This window comes from Erythrolamprus reginae, chromosome 9, assembly GCF_031021105.1.
Source record: "Erythrolamprus reginae isolate rEryReg1 chromosome 9, rEryReg1.hap1, whole genome shotgun sequence".
In the NCBI taxonomy this organism is placed as follows: Eukaryota; Metazoa; Chordata; class Lepidosauria; order Squamata; family Dipsadidae; genus Erythrolamprus; species Erythrolamprus reginae.
This window is the reverse complement of record NC_091958.1, coordinates 7,098,490-7,115,989: the sequence shown is the minus strand read 5'-3', so window position 1 is coordinate 7,115,989 and position 17,500 is coordinate 7,098,490. Positions and strand designations below refer to the sequence as shown.

General features: G+C 43.4%; 1 protein-coding gene across 1 annotated transcript in view; it reads left to right on the top strand.

Annotated features, from left to right (window-relative positions):
- Positions 1–17,500, top strand: part of ADCY7 (adenylate cyclase 7) — a 99,530-nt gene that overhangs the window by 36,006 nt on the left and 46,024 nt on the right. The window contains exons 3-9 of the mRNA XM_070760195.1: positions 1,216–1,419; positions 1,912–2,073; positions 7,671–7,820; positions 9,357–9,499; positions 10,589–10,700; positions 13,012–13,139; positions 14,863–15,021. Coding sequence (XP_070616296.1) covers positions 1,216–1,419; positions 1,912–2,073; positions 7,671–7,820; positions 9,357–9,499; positions 10,589–10,700; positions 13,012–13,139; positions 14,863–15,021 — 1,058 coding nt within the window. The remainder of the gene's footprint in view (positions 1–1,215; positions 1,420–1,911; positions 2,074–7,670; positions 7,821–9,356; positions 9,500–10,588; positions 10,701–13,011; positions 13,140–14,862; positions 15,022–17,500) is intronic.

The following is a 17,500-nucleotide window of genomic DNA, read 5'->3' as shown; positions in this document are numbered from 1 at the left end:
ATGACACTATGGAGTCCGGTAATGAGTTCCACGCTTCGACAACTCAGTTACTGAAGTCATATTTTTTACAGTCAAGTTTGGAGCGGTTAATATTAAGTTTAAATCTGTTGTGTGCTCTTGTGTTGTTGTGGTTGACGCTGAAGTAGTCGCCGACAGGCAGGACGTTGCAGCATATGATCTTGTGGGCAATACTTAGATCTTGTTTAAGGCGTCTTAGTTCTAAACTTTCTAGGCCCAGGATTGAAAGTCTAGTCTCGTAGGGTATTCTAATTTAATTGGTGAATTAAATTAGTAATTAGTCATCTAAAATTATGAAAACACACAGACCGCAGCAAAATCGCCTTGTGGTGTTTGTTGTGAGTGTTCCTTGTCAGCTTCAGAAAGCATCAGACTCTGAGGATGAGGAAACAAAGGTTTTAGCTCATCCTGGGTTAAGGTTATCAGAAGACAGCGAGGACGAGAGCGTAGGAGACAATGAGTTAGAAGTTAGCATGGAAAGTGGTTCATCTTCAGATAATGGGGGAATAGCAGACAGCCCATGGGTGAATCCTAGGTTCAGGAGATTCACAAAAAGAAGAGAATAAATTCTTGGGAAAAAGTTCTGCAGGTTAGAATTGTGTAATAGGTGAGACATAATTTCCAGAGATGAACGGGAGGAGAAGGTGCTTTGAACAAACTGCGTAGTTGAAATATGGCGTGCATTCCTGGCTCCTGAAAAGTAAGCTTTTGATAAACCATGACAGACTCTGCTAAATTAGATCAGAAAGAACTCTGAACAAAGCCTATAGTACTGAGATACCCCTCCGCTTTTTGGAGAGATTTATAGTCTTGCATCTTCAGCTCGTTAGCTTGGAATGTGACTTTGCATCATACTGTGCATGATCTCGCAACATTGCGCGTAACTGTTGCCATTTATTCTGTGCAAAAAAGAGAATAAAAGATTTATTTGTTTGAAAAATCAAAGCCTTGAGAAAGGATTTGTGGATTTGCATCAACTAGACCAGAACGGAATTAAAACAGAAGGTGTGGAATAGATGCTAACTACTACTACTACTACTTCTTCTTCTTCTTCTTCTTCTTCTTCTTCTTCTTCTTCTTATTATTATTATTATTATTATTATTATTATTATTATTATTATTTAGATTTGTATGCTGCCCCTCTCCGCAGACTTAACCCGAAGCCTAACTAAAAACTAACTTTTGTTTTGCTTACAGAAAAACGCCGGCCAACACCTGGCCTTCATTGTGACTGTGAGCATTGCTCTCATCATCTTCATCATCATGTATGTTTTAGTTTACGTCGAGTATTACTTTTGGTGCCAGCTGAGGCTCTTTGCCGTCGTGATCTGGATCAACCTGCTGGCTATCGGATACGTGTCCATTTTCGACAATCCTACCCCTCCTGATGGATGGGAGCAGGTACTTCTGTCCCCTAATGATGATGTCATCCTTGAAAGAGGCTGCCTGTATACCCCCACACACACACTCCTTCTCTCTTAGCCTTCTCCTTGTTTCATCCTTGTCTCACGCGCATGAGATTCCGGCAATGTTTTGCTTCTACAGATGCGCAGAAGCAAACAAAATTGCCGAAATCTCTTTCGCGCACATGTCGCACATGATTTTGCTTCTGTGTATGCGCAGAAGCAAAATCTCACTGGGGCGTGCGTGGATGTACACCAATGACGCGGAACTGTGCACGCATTATTCCGGTAGCAGTGTTAAGTAGGAACCCCTGCTTGGCCGGTATGATGTACTAGTGAAGCATGGTATCGGACTGCGTGATAGAGTTCGAACTGGGAGCCATACTCACAGTACTCGGCAAAGGATCTCTTACACCTGAATAAAACGTCAAGAGGCCTGACTTCTTGGAATTCATTAATCGGAACGATGGGTCTTGGTTTTTCCTTCCAGGTGCCATTTTTCCTGTTCATCATCTTCACGGCGTACACCATGTTGCCTCTGGCTATGAGAGATGCCGTCATACTCAGCTCCCTTTCTGCCCTCTCTCATATCATCGTCCTCAGCGTTACAGCAGCCGAAGACTCTCAGAATCAACGCACCTTGCTCTTTCAGGTAAGGCACCTTTGGGGAAACCGAGCAGGGGCGGATGGCCATTAGCACCGCTACATGGGTGTTGCTTGCCCAGCTTCAGTTCTCTCTCTCTCTTTTTAAAATCAATTTTATTTTTTTGGATTTTCAAAATTTTTACAAGGAAACATAAAGAACAGATACAAAACCAGCAAAGTGAATGTATACATTTATCTATTTATCTATTTATCTATTTATCTATTTATCTATCTATCTATCTATCTATCTATCTATCTATCTATCTATCTATCTATCTATCTATCCATCCATTCATTCATTCATTCATTCATTCATTCATTCATTCATTCGATTTTTATGCCGCCCATCTCCTTAGACTCAGGGCGGCTTACAACATGTTAGCAATACAGAGCCAGCACCTTCCCCCCCAAAATACGGGTCCTCATTTTACCCACATCAGAAGGATGGAAGGATGAGTCAACCTTGAGCCGGTGATGAGATTTGAACCGCTGACCTACAGATCTACAGTCAGCTTCAGTGGCTTGCAGTACAACACTCTACCTGCTGCACCACCCCTACATATGAAATGTAAAGCATTGTGATTGGTTGGCTGTCTGACAGCCACACTATCAAAGGAGCTTTCAGAAGTCTGTTCGCTGTTCTATTTAAACTGAGCTGGAGGGGTGCTGAAAATGCCAGAATAAAAGTTATTTGTTTAAAAAATGCAAGCCTCTGCTAAGTTCTGTCAGTGCAAAGAATAGAATAGAAATAGAATTCTTTATTGGCCAAGTGTGATTGGACACACAAGGAATTTGTCTTTGGTGCAGATGCTCTCAGTGTACATAAAAGAAAAGAGACGTTTGTCAAGAATCATGAAGTACAACACTTAATGATACTCAAAGGGATCAAATACTGTAAGCAATGAGGAAACAATCAATATTAATAAAAATCTTAAGGATACAAGCAACACGTTACAGTCATACAGTCATAAGTGGGAGGAAATGGGTGATAGGAATGATGAGGAAAAACTAGCAGTAGTGCAGACTTAGTAAATAGTTTGACAGTGTTGAGGGAGTTATTTGTTTAGCAGAGTGATGGCGTTTGGGGAAAAACTGTTCTTGTGTCTAGTTGTCTTGATGTTCGGTGCTCTGTTATGACGTTTTGAGGGTAGGAGTTTGTGTCCAGGATGCGAGGGGTCAGTCAATATTTTCACAGCCCTCTTTTTGACTCGTGCAGTATACAGGTCCTTAATGGAAGGCAGGTTAGCAGCAATTGTATTTTTCTGCAGTTCTGATTCTCCTCTGAAGTCCGTGTCTGTCTTGTTGGGTTGCAAAACAAAAGCACACTCACCTATCTAACACTGTTCTGGAGGGAAGCCATTCCACAGGTTAATTGTTCTGTCAGGAAATTTAGTTCTTGGTTGGATCTCTTTTTAACGATCTTCCGCCCATTACTTCTTGTCCTATCATCAAATGCTCTGGAGAATAGGTTGACCCCTTTCTCTCTGTTATAGCCTTCATCTTAAAATTTAAGAGGAAACAAAGATCTTAAATTCATCTGGAGCTTTGATTCGCAATATATGACTGGTGGAGCGAACCACACAGTTCTGTTCCAGATACAGTGATACCTTGTCTTACAAACTTAATTGGTTCCGGGATGAGGTTCTTAAGGTGAAACGTTTGTAAGACGAAACAATGTCTCCCATAGGAATCAATGGAAAAACGATTAATGCGTGCAAGCCCAAAATTCACCCCTTTTGCCAGCCGAAGCGCCCGTTTTTGCGCTGCTGGGATTCCCTTGAGACTTCCCTCCATGGGAAACTCCACCTCCGGACTTCTGTGTTTTTGCGATGCTGCAGGGGAATCCCAGCAGGGGAATCCCAGCAGTGAAATCGCAGCATCGCAAAAACACCAAAGTCCTTGAAATCCGTGATGCTGTGATTTCACTGAGGCTCCCCTCGCTGGGAAACCCCACCTCTGGACTTCCGTTGCCAGCGAAGCGCCCATTTTGCGCTGCTGGGATTCCCCTGCTGGGATTCCCCTGCAGCATCAAAAAAACACGGAAGTCCGGAGGTGGGGTTTCCCATGGAGGGGAGCCTCAGGGGAATCCCAATAGAGCAAAAATGGGTGCTTTGCTGGCAACGGAAGTCCGGAGGTGGAGTTTGTAAGGTGAAAATAGTTTGTAAGAAGAGGCAAAAAAATCTTAAACCCCGGGTTTGTATCTCAAAAAGTTTGTATGACGAGGTGTTTGCAAGACGAGGTATCACTGTATTTCTCACGAGGCAGTGCTAAATTCCAGAAAGAATATTTGCTTTTATTAGGAAGGAAGTGCGCACTTGAAAAAAGGATAAGGGGAAACACTCCAGTGTTGTAAATGTGGAAACCGTGACCCGCCAAAGCATTTCTGCAGTCATTTGGCAACCCCTGCCTGTCTAGACAATCCGTTTTTTAAGAAAATCAGATAAACAACTCAGCAAAACCATTTAACATCCACACCACAAAGGTGTCTGTCATGTCTTGGAGAGTGAGGCAATGTATTCCCTTCCCCCAGATAAATGTTTTGGACATGATTGAAGCAACTCTTTTGTTAACACTTTCTTGGCAAATTTGCTGAAGTTTGGGGAGCGATGAATTTTCAAGCACTCGGTTTACTTTCAGTCAAAAAATGGGCTTGGTTTAATCCCCAGCCAGAAAGCAAAGCAAAACAAAACCAGGTTTCCTTTCCTGAGTCAATCAAACAATAATTTCAGTATAAATGAAAATATTTGGAGAGTACGCAGCATGTACTTTCAGCATAATAAAAGACACGAAATGAAAGGAGTAGAATATTTGGACTGAAGGGAAGCAGACCTAAAGGAAGGTCTTGGACTGTCTCTCTCTTTTAAATTAAATATGGTAACTAGATATGTTTGCTTTTGGTTCCCCAAGCAGAGCAAGTATTTAAAATGAGAGTTTAAGATCATGGCTTATTATGATTGTGATAACTGTGGTTTCCTAGTTTGGCAAAAGGAGAAAATACAATGATTTAATGACTTATAGGTGTGTTAGAAGCAAAAAGTGGAGAAAATGGGATAGGATAGGATAGGACAGGACAGGACCTTGGAACATCTTCTATCTAGTTCAACCTCTTGTTCAAGCAGGAGACTCTATCTTTCTAATGCCACAACCCCTTAATACAGTTCCTCATGTTGTGGTGACCCCCAACCATAAGTCTAGAGCCAATTCTCCCAACAGAACTTTAAGATGATTGGCAGGAAGGTCAGAGGGACATTCCCACTGTAAACACTGATTGGTCGGATTGTAAAAATGTGTTCCATGGCGCCAGGACAGAAGCTTTAGTTCCTAACACTATGGGAAATTTGTTTTTTTCCAGGGTCTTAGGCAACCCCTGTGAAACTGTCGTTTGACCCCCAAAGAGCTCCCAACCCCCAGGTTGAGAACCACAGGGCCTATAGAATCTATAGGGCCTATACCATTTCAGACATCCCATAAGACTGGGATAAACATATATCCACCCTAAGATAAAATACAGGAAATAGTATAAGGGCAGAGGAGATGGACCATAAGGTATTTTTCTGCCGTCAATCTTCTATGTTTCTAATGCAAGGTTGAAGAAGCTAATTCTTACATCAGGGGGTTAAGCTGAGGTTTCACTTTGAAATCTGCTATGTTTTTTCCACCTCTAATGAATGTTTGGCTGTTTTAGAAGTAGGAGGAAGGATGTACGTTTAATATGTACCATATTTTATTTATTTTGTTTTATTTATTTATTCTTTGTCCAATATACAATACATATGGAAGAGAATAGACATTAAGTAATACATATAAAGATAGAAAGTAAAAAAGAAGAGAAGTAGATGGGAAGGAGAGAATATATATGATATATGAGATAAGGAAAGACAATTGGACAGGGGACGATAGGCACATCAGTGCACTTATGTACACCCCTTACTGGCCTCTTAGGAACTTGTAGAGGTCAATCGTGGAGAGTCTAAGGGAGAAATGTTGGGGGTTGACACTATTGAGTCCGGTAATGAGTTCCACGCTTCGACAACTCGATTGTTAAAGTCATATTTTTTACAGTCAAGTTTGGAGCGGTTCATATTAAGTTTAAATCTGTTGCGTGCTCTTATGTTGTTGCGGTTGAAGCTGAAGTAGTCATTGAACGGAAGGACGTTGCAGCGTATGATCTTGTGGGCAATACTTAAATCGTGTTTTAGGCGCCGCAGTTCTAAGCTTTCAAGACCCAGGGTAGTTAGTCTATTTTCGTAGGGCATTCTGTTTCGAGTGGAGGAGTGAAGGGCTCTTCTGGTGAAATATCTTTGTATTCCATGGCATGGGAAATTATGTGTAGAAAACCAACCCAACATTTAGTTGCCTCAGACCCGGAAGTTTGTTGCCTATGATGTAGCCTGTTGCAGAAACCAATAATTTCTGGCTTTACTACCGTAAAATCACAATGGTGTAGCACAATGCGTGGACTTAATCACACTGTGAAATCACTTGGATTAACAAACGAACCGACGTATCAGTCATGGCTTTGGCAACAAACACCCCTTGAGGTTAATCTAGTTTTGGAGAGGTTTCAGAGTATGGAGAATACAGTTTTGCCTTTGCAAAAAGTTCCCCCCACCTCCTGTAACAATCATTCAGGGATTTAGAAAAAAAAGTTGAGATCAAATAAAAAGGGAGGCAAGGAATTAAACCTGTGCCTCTTCCAAGCTGCCCACGAAATCCAGATTACCAGGAAGGGCAGGTTCAAAGTAGAGAGATTCACATTTCTGAAGGCGGTTTTGAAGACCAACCCGCACATCGATTAGAGAGAAACAGGGACAAATCTAAAATCTGCCATTTCTGCAAACTAATCTGTGGATATATGAAATCCTGGATTTATAATAGGCTAATTAAGCGCTGGAAAGTTAACTAGTTGGTAGGAGTTTTTTCAAGTCCATGGAGACTTCACCTACAAAAAGATATTGACAAAATTGAACGGGTCCAAAGACGGGCTACAAGAATGGTGGAAGGTCTTAAGCATAAAACGTATAAGGAAAGACTTCATGGACTCCATCTGTATAGTCTGGAGGAGAGAAGGAAAAGGGGGGACATGATCGAAACATTTAAATATGTTAAAGGGTTAAATAAGGTTCAGGAGGGAAGTGTTTTTAATAAGAAGGTGAACACAAGAACAAGGGGACACAATCTGAAGTTAGTTGGGGGAAAGATCAAAAGCAACATGAGAAAATATTGAAAATATTCAGTAAAATATTATTTTACTGAAAGAGTAGTAGATGCTTGGAACAAACTTCCATCAGACGTGATTGGTAAATCCACAGTAACTGAATTTAAACATGCCTGGGATAAACATATATCCATTGTAAGATAAAATACAGGAAATAGTATAAGGGCAGACTAGATGGACCAGGAGGTCTTTTTCTGCCGTCAGTCTTCTATGTTTCTATTACTATTACTATTATTTATGGCGCTGTTTGCTTCCAGCCTAGCGTTCTGTGCAAACGGCGCCATTATGGCTTGTTCAGTAAGTTGTGGTGAGGAAGAATCCTGTGAGCATCGCCTGCTGCAAGAAGCAACCGATTGTAACTGCCTGGTTCTCTTTCATTTGCTCAGCTTGTGGCGAACGCTTTCATTTTCCTCTGTGGCAATTTGCTGGGGGCGTATCACAAGCATCAGATGCAAGACGCCTCCTGGGACCTCTACTGCTACACCTTAAAGTGCATCCAGGTCCAAATGAAATTGAAAATTGAAAAAAGGCAGCAGGTAAGTGGGATGTCGAACCGTAAAACAAAGCACGTTTTTCCTGCATGGTTAATGATTAAGATTCAGTTATTAAGGTGCAGATAATTATTTCATTATCACTCATTCCAGGTTCACTTGGTGCTCTCTGAGTTGTTCTTTTCTTACCTATGTTTCATTACTCAAAATAGGGAACATCATCAGTAGTGAATCCCACTCCCTCTAGCACTGATGAGGTTATCTAGTTGGGTAATGAAACATCTTCAAGAAAACAAAGCTCAGAGACCCAAGGACCTCCCAGTCATCGTTGTCCTCCTCCTCCTCCTCTTCCTCCTCCCCCTCTTCCTCCCCCTCTTCCTCCCCCTCTTCCTCCTCCTCTTCCTCCTCCCCTTCCTCCTCCCCCTCTTCCTCCTCTTCCTCCTCCTCCTCCTCTTCACCCTCCTCCTCTTCCTCCCCTTCCTCTTCTTCTTCCTCCCCCTCCTCCTCCTCCCCTCCCCCTCCTCCTCTTCCTCCCCTCCTCCTCCTCCTCTTCCTCCTCCTCCTCCTCCTCTTCACCCTCCTCTTCACCCTCCTCCTCTTCCTCCTCCTCTTCATCCTTCTCCTCCCCCTCTTCCTCCTCCTCCTCCTCTTCCTCCTCATCCTCCTCCTCCTCTTCACCCTCCTCTTCACCCTCCTCCTCTTCCTCCTCTTCACCCTCCTCCTCTTCCTCCTCCTCCTCCCCCTCTTCCTCCTCTTCTTCCTCTTCCTCCTCCTCCTCCTCTTCCTCCTCCTCCTCCTCCTCCCCCTCCTCTTCATCCTCCTCCTCCTCTTCACCCTCCTCCTCTTCCTCCTCTTCTTCCTCCTCCTCCTCCTCCTCCTCCTCCCCCTCCTCTTCATCCTCCTCCTCCTCTTCACCCTCCTCCTCTTCCTCCTCTTCTTCCTCCTCCTCCTCCTCCTCCCCTCCTCCTCCTCCTCTTCCTCCCCTTCTCCTCCTCTTCCTCTCTGCAAACCCCACTTCCTCCTAGCTCTGATGATGTTACCTAGTTGAGTAAGGAAACATCCACAAGAAAATAAGCAACCCATTGTTCAACCTTTAGCTACAAATATTCTCCTTTGTTCCAGGTTGGGCATGCTATATTGCTGCTGCCTTGGCAGCCATTAAAATGGAAAAAAAACCTCAGAAATGTTCATGAATGTGAGTCTAGAATAATTCCCGAACAGCCCAGGAACCTCTCTGGAAAACACAACTATAAAAGGAAGATTTGCAAATGACTTTTTGCACAGATTTGCAAGCATTCAAGTTGAATTTCTAACCTATGATGGAAGCACTAAGTAAACGAAGGAACACTGCATGGTCTAATCAGTGAGCTTAATGAATGAGGTGGCTTTTCTTTTGTTAGGTTAGGTCTATTAGATGTTTTAGGTTGCTCTTGCAACCATATTTGCAAGTCTCTGGAGAGGGGCGGCATTCAAATCAAATCAATCAATCAATCAATCAATCAATCAATCAATCTTTCCTTCCTCCTCTGGTGAGATCCCTTCTTGCTTTGAACCATTCAAACCTCCTTCTTTTTCTCCAAGGAAAGCTTGCTTCTATCAATCCTGCCAGCTCACATATCCATGGGAATGAAACTCGCCATCATTGAGCGTCTGAAAGAAACCAACGACATGAAAAAGCACGATAATTTCCACAACCTTTATGTGAAACGGCACCAGAACGTCAGGTAAATTGTTGGATTTCCCTCTGGGGCAAGGGTTCTCAACCTCTTTAATTCTGCAACCCCTTAATATATTTCCTCATGTTGTGGTGACCCCCAGCCATAAGTCTAGCCCCAATTCTCCCAACAGAGCTTTAAGCTGATTGGCAGGAAGGTCAGAGGGACACCCCCACTGTAAACGCCTGATTGGTCGGATTGTGAAAACATGTTCCAAGTGCCAGAAGAGAAGCTTTATTCCCTAACATCATGGGAAAATTGTCTTTTCCCATGGCCTTAGGCGACTCCTGTGAAATGGTCATTTGACCCCAAAAAGGGTCCCGACCCCCAGGTTGAGAACCTTTGCTCTGAGGACAATTATTTATTATTATTATTATTATTATTATTATTATTATTATTATTATTATTAATTGGATTTATATGCTGCCCCTCTCCGCAGACTCAGGGCGGCTAACAACAGCAACAAAAACAGCATGTAAATCCAATCCTAAAAATATCTTTAAAAAAACCTTATTTGTAAAACCAAACATACATACATGCAAACAAGCATACCATGCATAAATTGTAAAGGCCTAGGGGGAAAGAATATCTCAGTTCCCCCATGCCTGACGGCAAAGATGGGTTTTTAGGAGCTTACGAAAGGCGAGGAGGGTGGGGGCAATTCTAATCTCCGGGGGGAGTTGGTTCCAGAGGGTCGGGGCCGCAACAGAGAAGGCTCTTACCCTGGGCCCCGCCAAATGACATTGTTTTGTTGATGGGACCTGGAGAAGGCCCACTCTGTGGGACCTAGCCGGTCGCTGGGATTCGTGCGGCAGAAGGCGGTCTCGTAGATACCCTGGTCCGGTGCCAATAGCTTAAAGAAGCCACAAAGTTCTTGAGGGATCACAGCTTCTTCAAGTTGGACTCGGCGTAGAGCAGGGGTAGGCAAAGTTGGCTCTTCTATGACATGTGGACTTCAACTCCCAGAATTCCTGAGCCCATCATGCTAGCTCAGGAATTCTGGGAGTTGAAGTCCGCAAGTCATAGAAGAGCCAACTTTGCCTACCCCTGGCGTAGTGCAATTCCAGGTCATAATATTCTTTTTCCTGCTTTCTTTAGCATCCTGTATGCAGACATCGTAGGATTCACTCGCTTGGCAAGCGACTGTTCTCCCAAGGAACTGGTGGTGATGTTGAATGAACTCTTTGGAAAGTTTGACCAAATTGCAAAGGTGAGTCAATTCCGGGAATTGAAATCCCCATATCTTCCAGCGGTTGGCGTTGAGAAAAACAACTGACCGATTGTGTGAATGTAAACATTCTGGTTTGGTAAACAAGTCATTTTTATTTGTTTTAATTGTGCAGTCCCACAACAAGCTTGGGCACAGTTGTTGCTAAGCGAGACATTTGTTAAGTGAGTCTCGCTCCGTTTTATGACCGTTCTCACCACGTCTGTTGAATAAATCACTGCAGTAAAGTTAGGAACATGACTGTTAAGCGGCTCTGGCTTCCTCGTTGATTTTTGCTGATATTTTTGTTTCCGCACATTCATTCATTTATTCATTCATTCATTCATTCATTCATTCATTCATTCATTTATTAGATTTGTATGCCGCCCCTCTCCGAAGACTCGGGGCGGCTAACAACAGTATAAAAAGACAATGTGAACAAATCTAATATTAAAAATAATCTTAAAAACCCCAATTTAAAGAACCACTCATACATACAAGCATACCATGTATAAATTCTATAAGCCTAGGGGGAAGGGAAATTTCAATTCCCCCATGCCTGACGACAGAGGTGGGTTTTTAAGAGCTTGCGAAAGGCAAGGAGGGTGGGGGCAACTCTGATATCTGGGGAGAGCTGGTTCCAGAGAGCCGGGGCCACCACAGAAAAGGCTCTTCTCCTGGGTCCCGCCAAACGACATTGCTTAGTCGACGGGACCCGGAGAAGGCAACTCTGTGGCACCTAACCGGTCGCTGGGATTCATGCGGCAGTAGGCGGTCCCGGAGATATTCTGGCCCGGTGCCATGAAGGGCTTTAGAGGTCATAACCAACACTTTGAATTGTGACCGGAAACTGATCGGCAACCAATGCAGACTGCGGCGTGTTGGTGTAACATGGGCATATTTAGGGAAGCCCATGATTGCTCTCGCAGCTGCATTCTGCACGATCTGAAGTTTCCGAACACTTTTCAAAGGTAGCCCATGTAGAGAGCATTACAGTAGTCGAGCCTCGAGGTGATGAGGGCATGAGTGACTGTGAGCAGTGAGTCCCGGTCCAGATAGGGCCGCAACTGGTGCACCAGGCGAACCTGGGCAAACGCATTTGCAAAAAAACCTGCCGAAAATGGACAAAATCTCATGCGCGAGTGCTCTCATGGGAGATTTTGCTTCTGTCGCATGTGCAGAAGCGAAATCACATGTGGGCGCGCATGTGTATGCCTTGGGGTGTGGAGTTCCACGTGCATCTCCATTTCTGCTAATGGATTGCCGATCCTACTCGTACTGGGTGAAATCCGCTACTGTGGAGGACCCAGGATCCACTTTGATAGCATTTAGAATACTGTACTGGGATTTCATTTGGAATAATACTGTGTCCAGTTCTGGAGACCTCCCCTACAAAAAGATATGGATAAAACTGAATGGGTTCAAAGACGGACTACAAAAATGGTGGAAGGTCTTAAGCATAAAACTGATCAGGAAAGACTTCATGAACTCCATCTGTATAGTCTGGAGGACAGAAGGAAAAGGCGGCACATGATCGAAACATTTAAATATGTTAAAGGGTTAAATAAGGTTCAGAAGGGAAGTGTTTTTAATAGGAAAGTGAACACAAGAACAAGGGGACACAATCTGAAGTTAGTTGGGAGAAAGATCAGAAGCAACGTGAGAAAATATTATTTTACTGGAAGAGTAGTAGATGCTTGGGACAAACCTCCAGCAGACGTGGTTGGTAAATCCACAGGAACTGAATGTAAACATGCCTGGGATAAACATAGATCCATCCTAAGATAAAATACAGGAAATAGTATAAGGGCAGACTAGATGGACCAGGAGGTCTTTTTCTGCCGTCAATCTTCTATGTTTCTAGGTTTCTATGTCCTACATATACAGTGGAGCTGGAAAATGGGATGGGTCGTCGTCGTCGTCATCATCATCATCATCATCATCATCATCATCATTATTATTATTATTATTATTATTATTATTATTATTATTTATTGGATTTGTATGCCGCCCCTCTCCACCCATGACAATCAACCTGACCCTGGGGCGAACGGGTTGCTAAATTATTTGAATCCCACCAGTGGCTTGAACCCCAGAAAAATTGCAAATGAACCACTCCTCCCTTCTCCTGTTATTATTATTATTATTATTATTTGGAATACAGAAAAGTCTTAAATGAAGAGATGACAGCTGATCTGTTTTGCTCCATGCGGAAAACCCTATAATTTGCGCTGCTTAAGACAAATGCCGCTTAATTCATATTTGCCGTGCTTGTTGAACTCACGGGCTATTTTTGTTTCGTTTTGTTTTGCAGGAGAATGAGTGCATGAGGATAAAGATTTTGGGAGACTGTTATTACTGCGTCTCGGGCTTACCTGTGTCCCTGCCGATACATGCCAAAAATTGTGTGAAAATGGGCCTCGACATGTGTGAAGCGATAAAGTAGGTACTTTAAAAAAAGTTAGTAAGTTAGGAGTGGTGATGGTGGGAATAGATAATGCAGCGGTAGGATAGATAATAATAGGGCCTCGTAATCCTCTGAAAAAGATAAAGGACTCGGTGGCTCAGTGGCTAAAACACTGAGCTTGTTGATCAGAAAGGTCGGCAGTCCAGCGGTTTGAATCCCTAGCGCCACTTAACGGAGTGAGCTCCCATTACTTGTCCCAGCTTCTGCAATTCGAAAGCATGTTTAAAAATGCAAGTAGAAAAACAGGGACAACTTTGGTGAGAAGATAACAGCGTTCCGGACAACTTTGGCATTTAATCCTACTGTTAACATGACCGTGGACACATCTTTGGAGAGCGCTGGCTCTTTGGCTTTGAAATGGAGATTAGTAGCGCCCCCTAGAGTCAGGAATGACTAGCACATGCATGCGAGGGAAATCTCAGAAAAGAGAACATTTCTTCCTCCTGTTATTGTACTGGTACAGTTTTTATTTATTTATTTATTAGATTTGTATGCCGCCCCTCTCCGTAGACTCGGGGCGGCTCACAACAATAACAAGAACAATGTAAAAAAACAAATCTAATAATTTTTAAAAACACTAAAAACCCCATTATTAAAAGCAAACACACACACAAGCATTCCATGTATAAACTGTAGAGGCCCGGGGGAGATGTGTCAATTCTCCCATGCCTGACGGCAGAGATGGGTCTTAAGAACTTTACAAAAGACAAGGAGGGTGGGGGCAGTTCTAATCTCCGGGAGGAGCTGGTTCCAGAGGGTTGGGGCCACCACAGAGAAGGCTCTTCTCCTGGGTCCCGCTAAACGACATTGTTTAGTCGACGGGACCCGGAGAAGGCCAACTCTGTGGGAAATAAGGTTCAGGAGGGAAGTGTTTTTAATAGGAAAGTGAACACAGGAATAAGGGGACACAATCAGAAGTTAGTTGGGGGAAAGATCAAAAGCAACATGAGAAAATATTATTTTACTGAAAGAGTAGTAGATCCTTGGAACAAACTTCCAGCAGACGTGGTAGATAAATCCACAGTAACTGAATTTAAACATGCCTGGGATAAACATATATCCATCCTAAGATAAAATACAGAAAATAGTATAATGGCAGACTAGATGGATCATGCAGTCTTTTTCTGCCGTCAGTCTTCTATGTTTCTATTATTCTGTTAAAATATTCATAAGGAGTTATGCAGTTAGTTTACATTGATTTAAGCTTTTGTGGATTAGAGCAGGGTTGTCCAACTTTGGCAACTTTAAGACTTGTGGACTTCAACTCCCAGAATTCCTCAGTCATCATCCCTTTTCTAATCCATGGTTGGCTGAGGAATTCTGGGAATTGAGAGATTCCTAGGATTGTAAGTCTAGTTGCTTAGGGTATTCGGTTGCGAGTGGAGGGCTCTTCTAGTAAAATATCTAGTGAAGTGTTGTGGGGAAAATATGAGGAGGAATGTGTGTTGATAGGTTTGCTGCCTTGAGTTAGTTGTAAAAATTATAAAGGTGGGATGTAAAACAAATATATAAAATCCCAAAGTCACTTCATCCTCAGGCCCACAAGTTTATTTCAATGACAATGAGAAAATAGTCTAAAATCAGTAGGATTATTAAGTCTAGAGATGGGGACACTCAAATGACTTACCATTTGGTCTTCCATACTGGGGTCCTTATAATTCTTTAATTATATATATATATATACATATACATTTGCAGGCAAGTTAGGGAAGCCACAGGAGTGGACATCAACATGAGAGTTGGCATCCACTCTGGAAATCTACTTTGTGGGGTGATCGGGCTTCGGAAATGGCAGTATGACGTCTGGTCCCATGATGTTTCCTTGGCCAACCGCATGGAATCTGCAGGCATCCCTGGGTAAGAATGTGAAATAATAATAACTATTATTATTATTATTATTTATTAGATTTGTATGCCGCCCTTCTCCAAAGAATGAACAGACTTCCAGTGAGTGTTGTAGTGATGTCAGGTAGTGGAAATGTAGAGCGGTTTCCTAGCTTTAGATTAGATTAAATTAACAGAGTTGGAAGAAAGAACTATATTCAATTTCCTTCCTTCCTTCCTTCCTTCCTTCCATCCATCCTTCCTTCCTTCCGTCCATCCTTCCGTCCTTCCTTCCTTCCTTCCTTCCTTTCTTTCGTCCTTCCTTCCTTCCTTCCTTCCTTCTGTTCGTCCTTCCTTCCTTCCGTCCATCCTTCCTTCCTTCCTTCCTTCCATTCATCCTTCCTTCCTTCCGTCCATCCTTCCATCCTTCCTTCCTTCCTTCCTTCCTTCCATTCATCCTTCCTTCCTTCCGTCCTTCCTTCCTTCCGTCCGTCCTTCCTTCCTTCCTTCCGTCCTTCCTTCCTTCCTTCCTTCTTTCCTTCTGTTCGTCCTTCCTTCCTTCCTTCCATCCATCCTTCCTTCCGTCCATCCTTCCGTCCTTCCTTCCTTACTTCCTTCCGTCCTTCCTTCCTTTCTTCCGTCCTTCCTTCCTTCCTTCCTTCCTTCCTTCCGTCTGTCCTTCCTTCCTTCCTTCCATCCTTCCTTCCTTCCTTTCTTCCTTCCTTCCGTCTGTCCTTCCTTCCTTCCGTCCATCCTTCCTTCCTTTCTTCCGTCCTTCCTTCCTTCCATTCATCCTTCCTTCCTTCCATCCATCCTTCCTTCCGTCCATCCTTCCTTCCTTCCTTCCTTCCATTCATCCTTCCTTCCTTCCGTCCATCCTTCCATCCTTCCTTCCTTCCTTCCATTCATCCTTCCTTCCTTCCGTCCTTCCTTCCTTCCGTCCGTCCTTCCTTCCTTCCTTCCGTCCTTCCTTCCTTCCTTCCTTCTTTCCTTCTGTTCGTCCTTCCTTCCTTCCGTCCATCCTTCCTTCCGTCCATCCTTCCGTCCTTCCTTCCTTACTTCCTTCCGTCCTTCCTTCCTTTCTTCCGTCCTTTCTTCCTTCCTTCCTTCCGTCTGTCCTTCCTTCCTTCCTTCCATCCTTCCTTCCTTCCTTTCTTCCTTCCTTCCATCTGTCCTTCCTTCCTTCCGTCCATCCTTCCTTCCTTTCTTCCGTCCTTCCTTCCTTCCATTCATCCTTCCTTCCTTCCATCCATCCTTCCTTCCGTCCATCCTTCCGTCCTTCCTTCCTTCCGTTTGTCCTTCCTTCCTTCCATCCTTCCTTTCTTCCTTCCTTCCTTCCTTCCGTCTGTCCTTCCTTCCATCCTTCCGTTCGTCCTTCCTTCCTTCCTTCCGTCCGTCCTTCCTTCCTTCCGTTCGTCCTTCCTTCCTTCCTTCCGTCCTTCCTTCCGTTCGTCCTTCCTTCCGTCCTTCCTTCCTTCCGTCCTTCCTTTCTTCCATCCTTCCTTCCTTCCTTCCTTCCATCCTTCCATCCTTCCTTCCTTCCTTCCTTCCTTCATTCCGTCCTTCTTTCCTTCCTCTCTCCCCCTTTCCCTTCTTCCCTTCTTCCCTCCTCCCCTTCTTTCCTCCTTCCCTTCCTCCCTTCCTCCCTCCCTCCCTCACTATCAAGCTATTTCTTCCATCCATCCATCCTCCCTCTTTCCCTCTCTTTCCTCCCTTGCTTGCTTGCTCCCTCCCTCTTCTGTTTAGTGAATTCTCAGCTTACGTTGCCATTCACCCTCTAATAGAAATCACAATTGTCTCCAAAATGGACTCAGAGTTGCTAATCTAGATTTTGTATAGTAAGACGTGTGCTTTTACTATGGAGGGTGTAGATCACAGGCTATCTTGTAACTGATGGGACTGCTTTGTAAATATTTTCCTGGCCCTGCAGAATCATTCCCAGCCTTGTTAAGAGTATTTGAACCTCTCAAAGAGGCAGCAAGGGAGTTTATTTTTAGTCACTTTTATGGCACCAGATGGATTGATTATTCTTTCCTGTACATGAGCATACCTGTCTGCTGGATAGTGCAACACCTGGACACCTGTTTGATCGTTGCCGTAACTCAGTGTGTGGGCTATTAGAGGGAAAAATGCACTTTAGGTTTGGAACATAACAGCAGAATAAAGTATTTTAATCCCCAGTCTTTTCCTGGAGTTATGATTGCATATCTGCCAACATCTTGCTAGTTCGGGATGGAACCAGAGAACTGCAAAGCCAGAATACGGCCATTTAAATGAGCAAGTTCTTGCCTTTAAAAACATTTCCCTGCTTACAAAAGCCAGAGAATATTTTGAAAACACGAAAGAACAAAATTCTGCCTCTAAGTTTTTACATAAACAGTATCCTAATTGGAAAGATAATTCAAAGCTGTTTGTATCATCCTAAATCCATTTTTGAATTTCAGGTTAGTCTTTGGAGTAAGAGAATGCTAAACTGTTCCCTCTGCTACAACATGTTTTACTTTTAAGATGA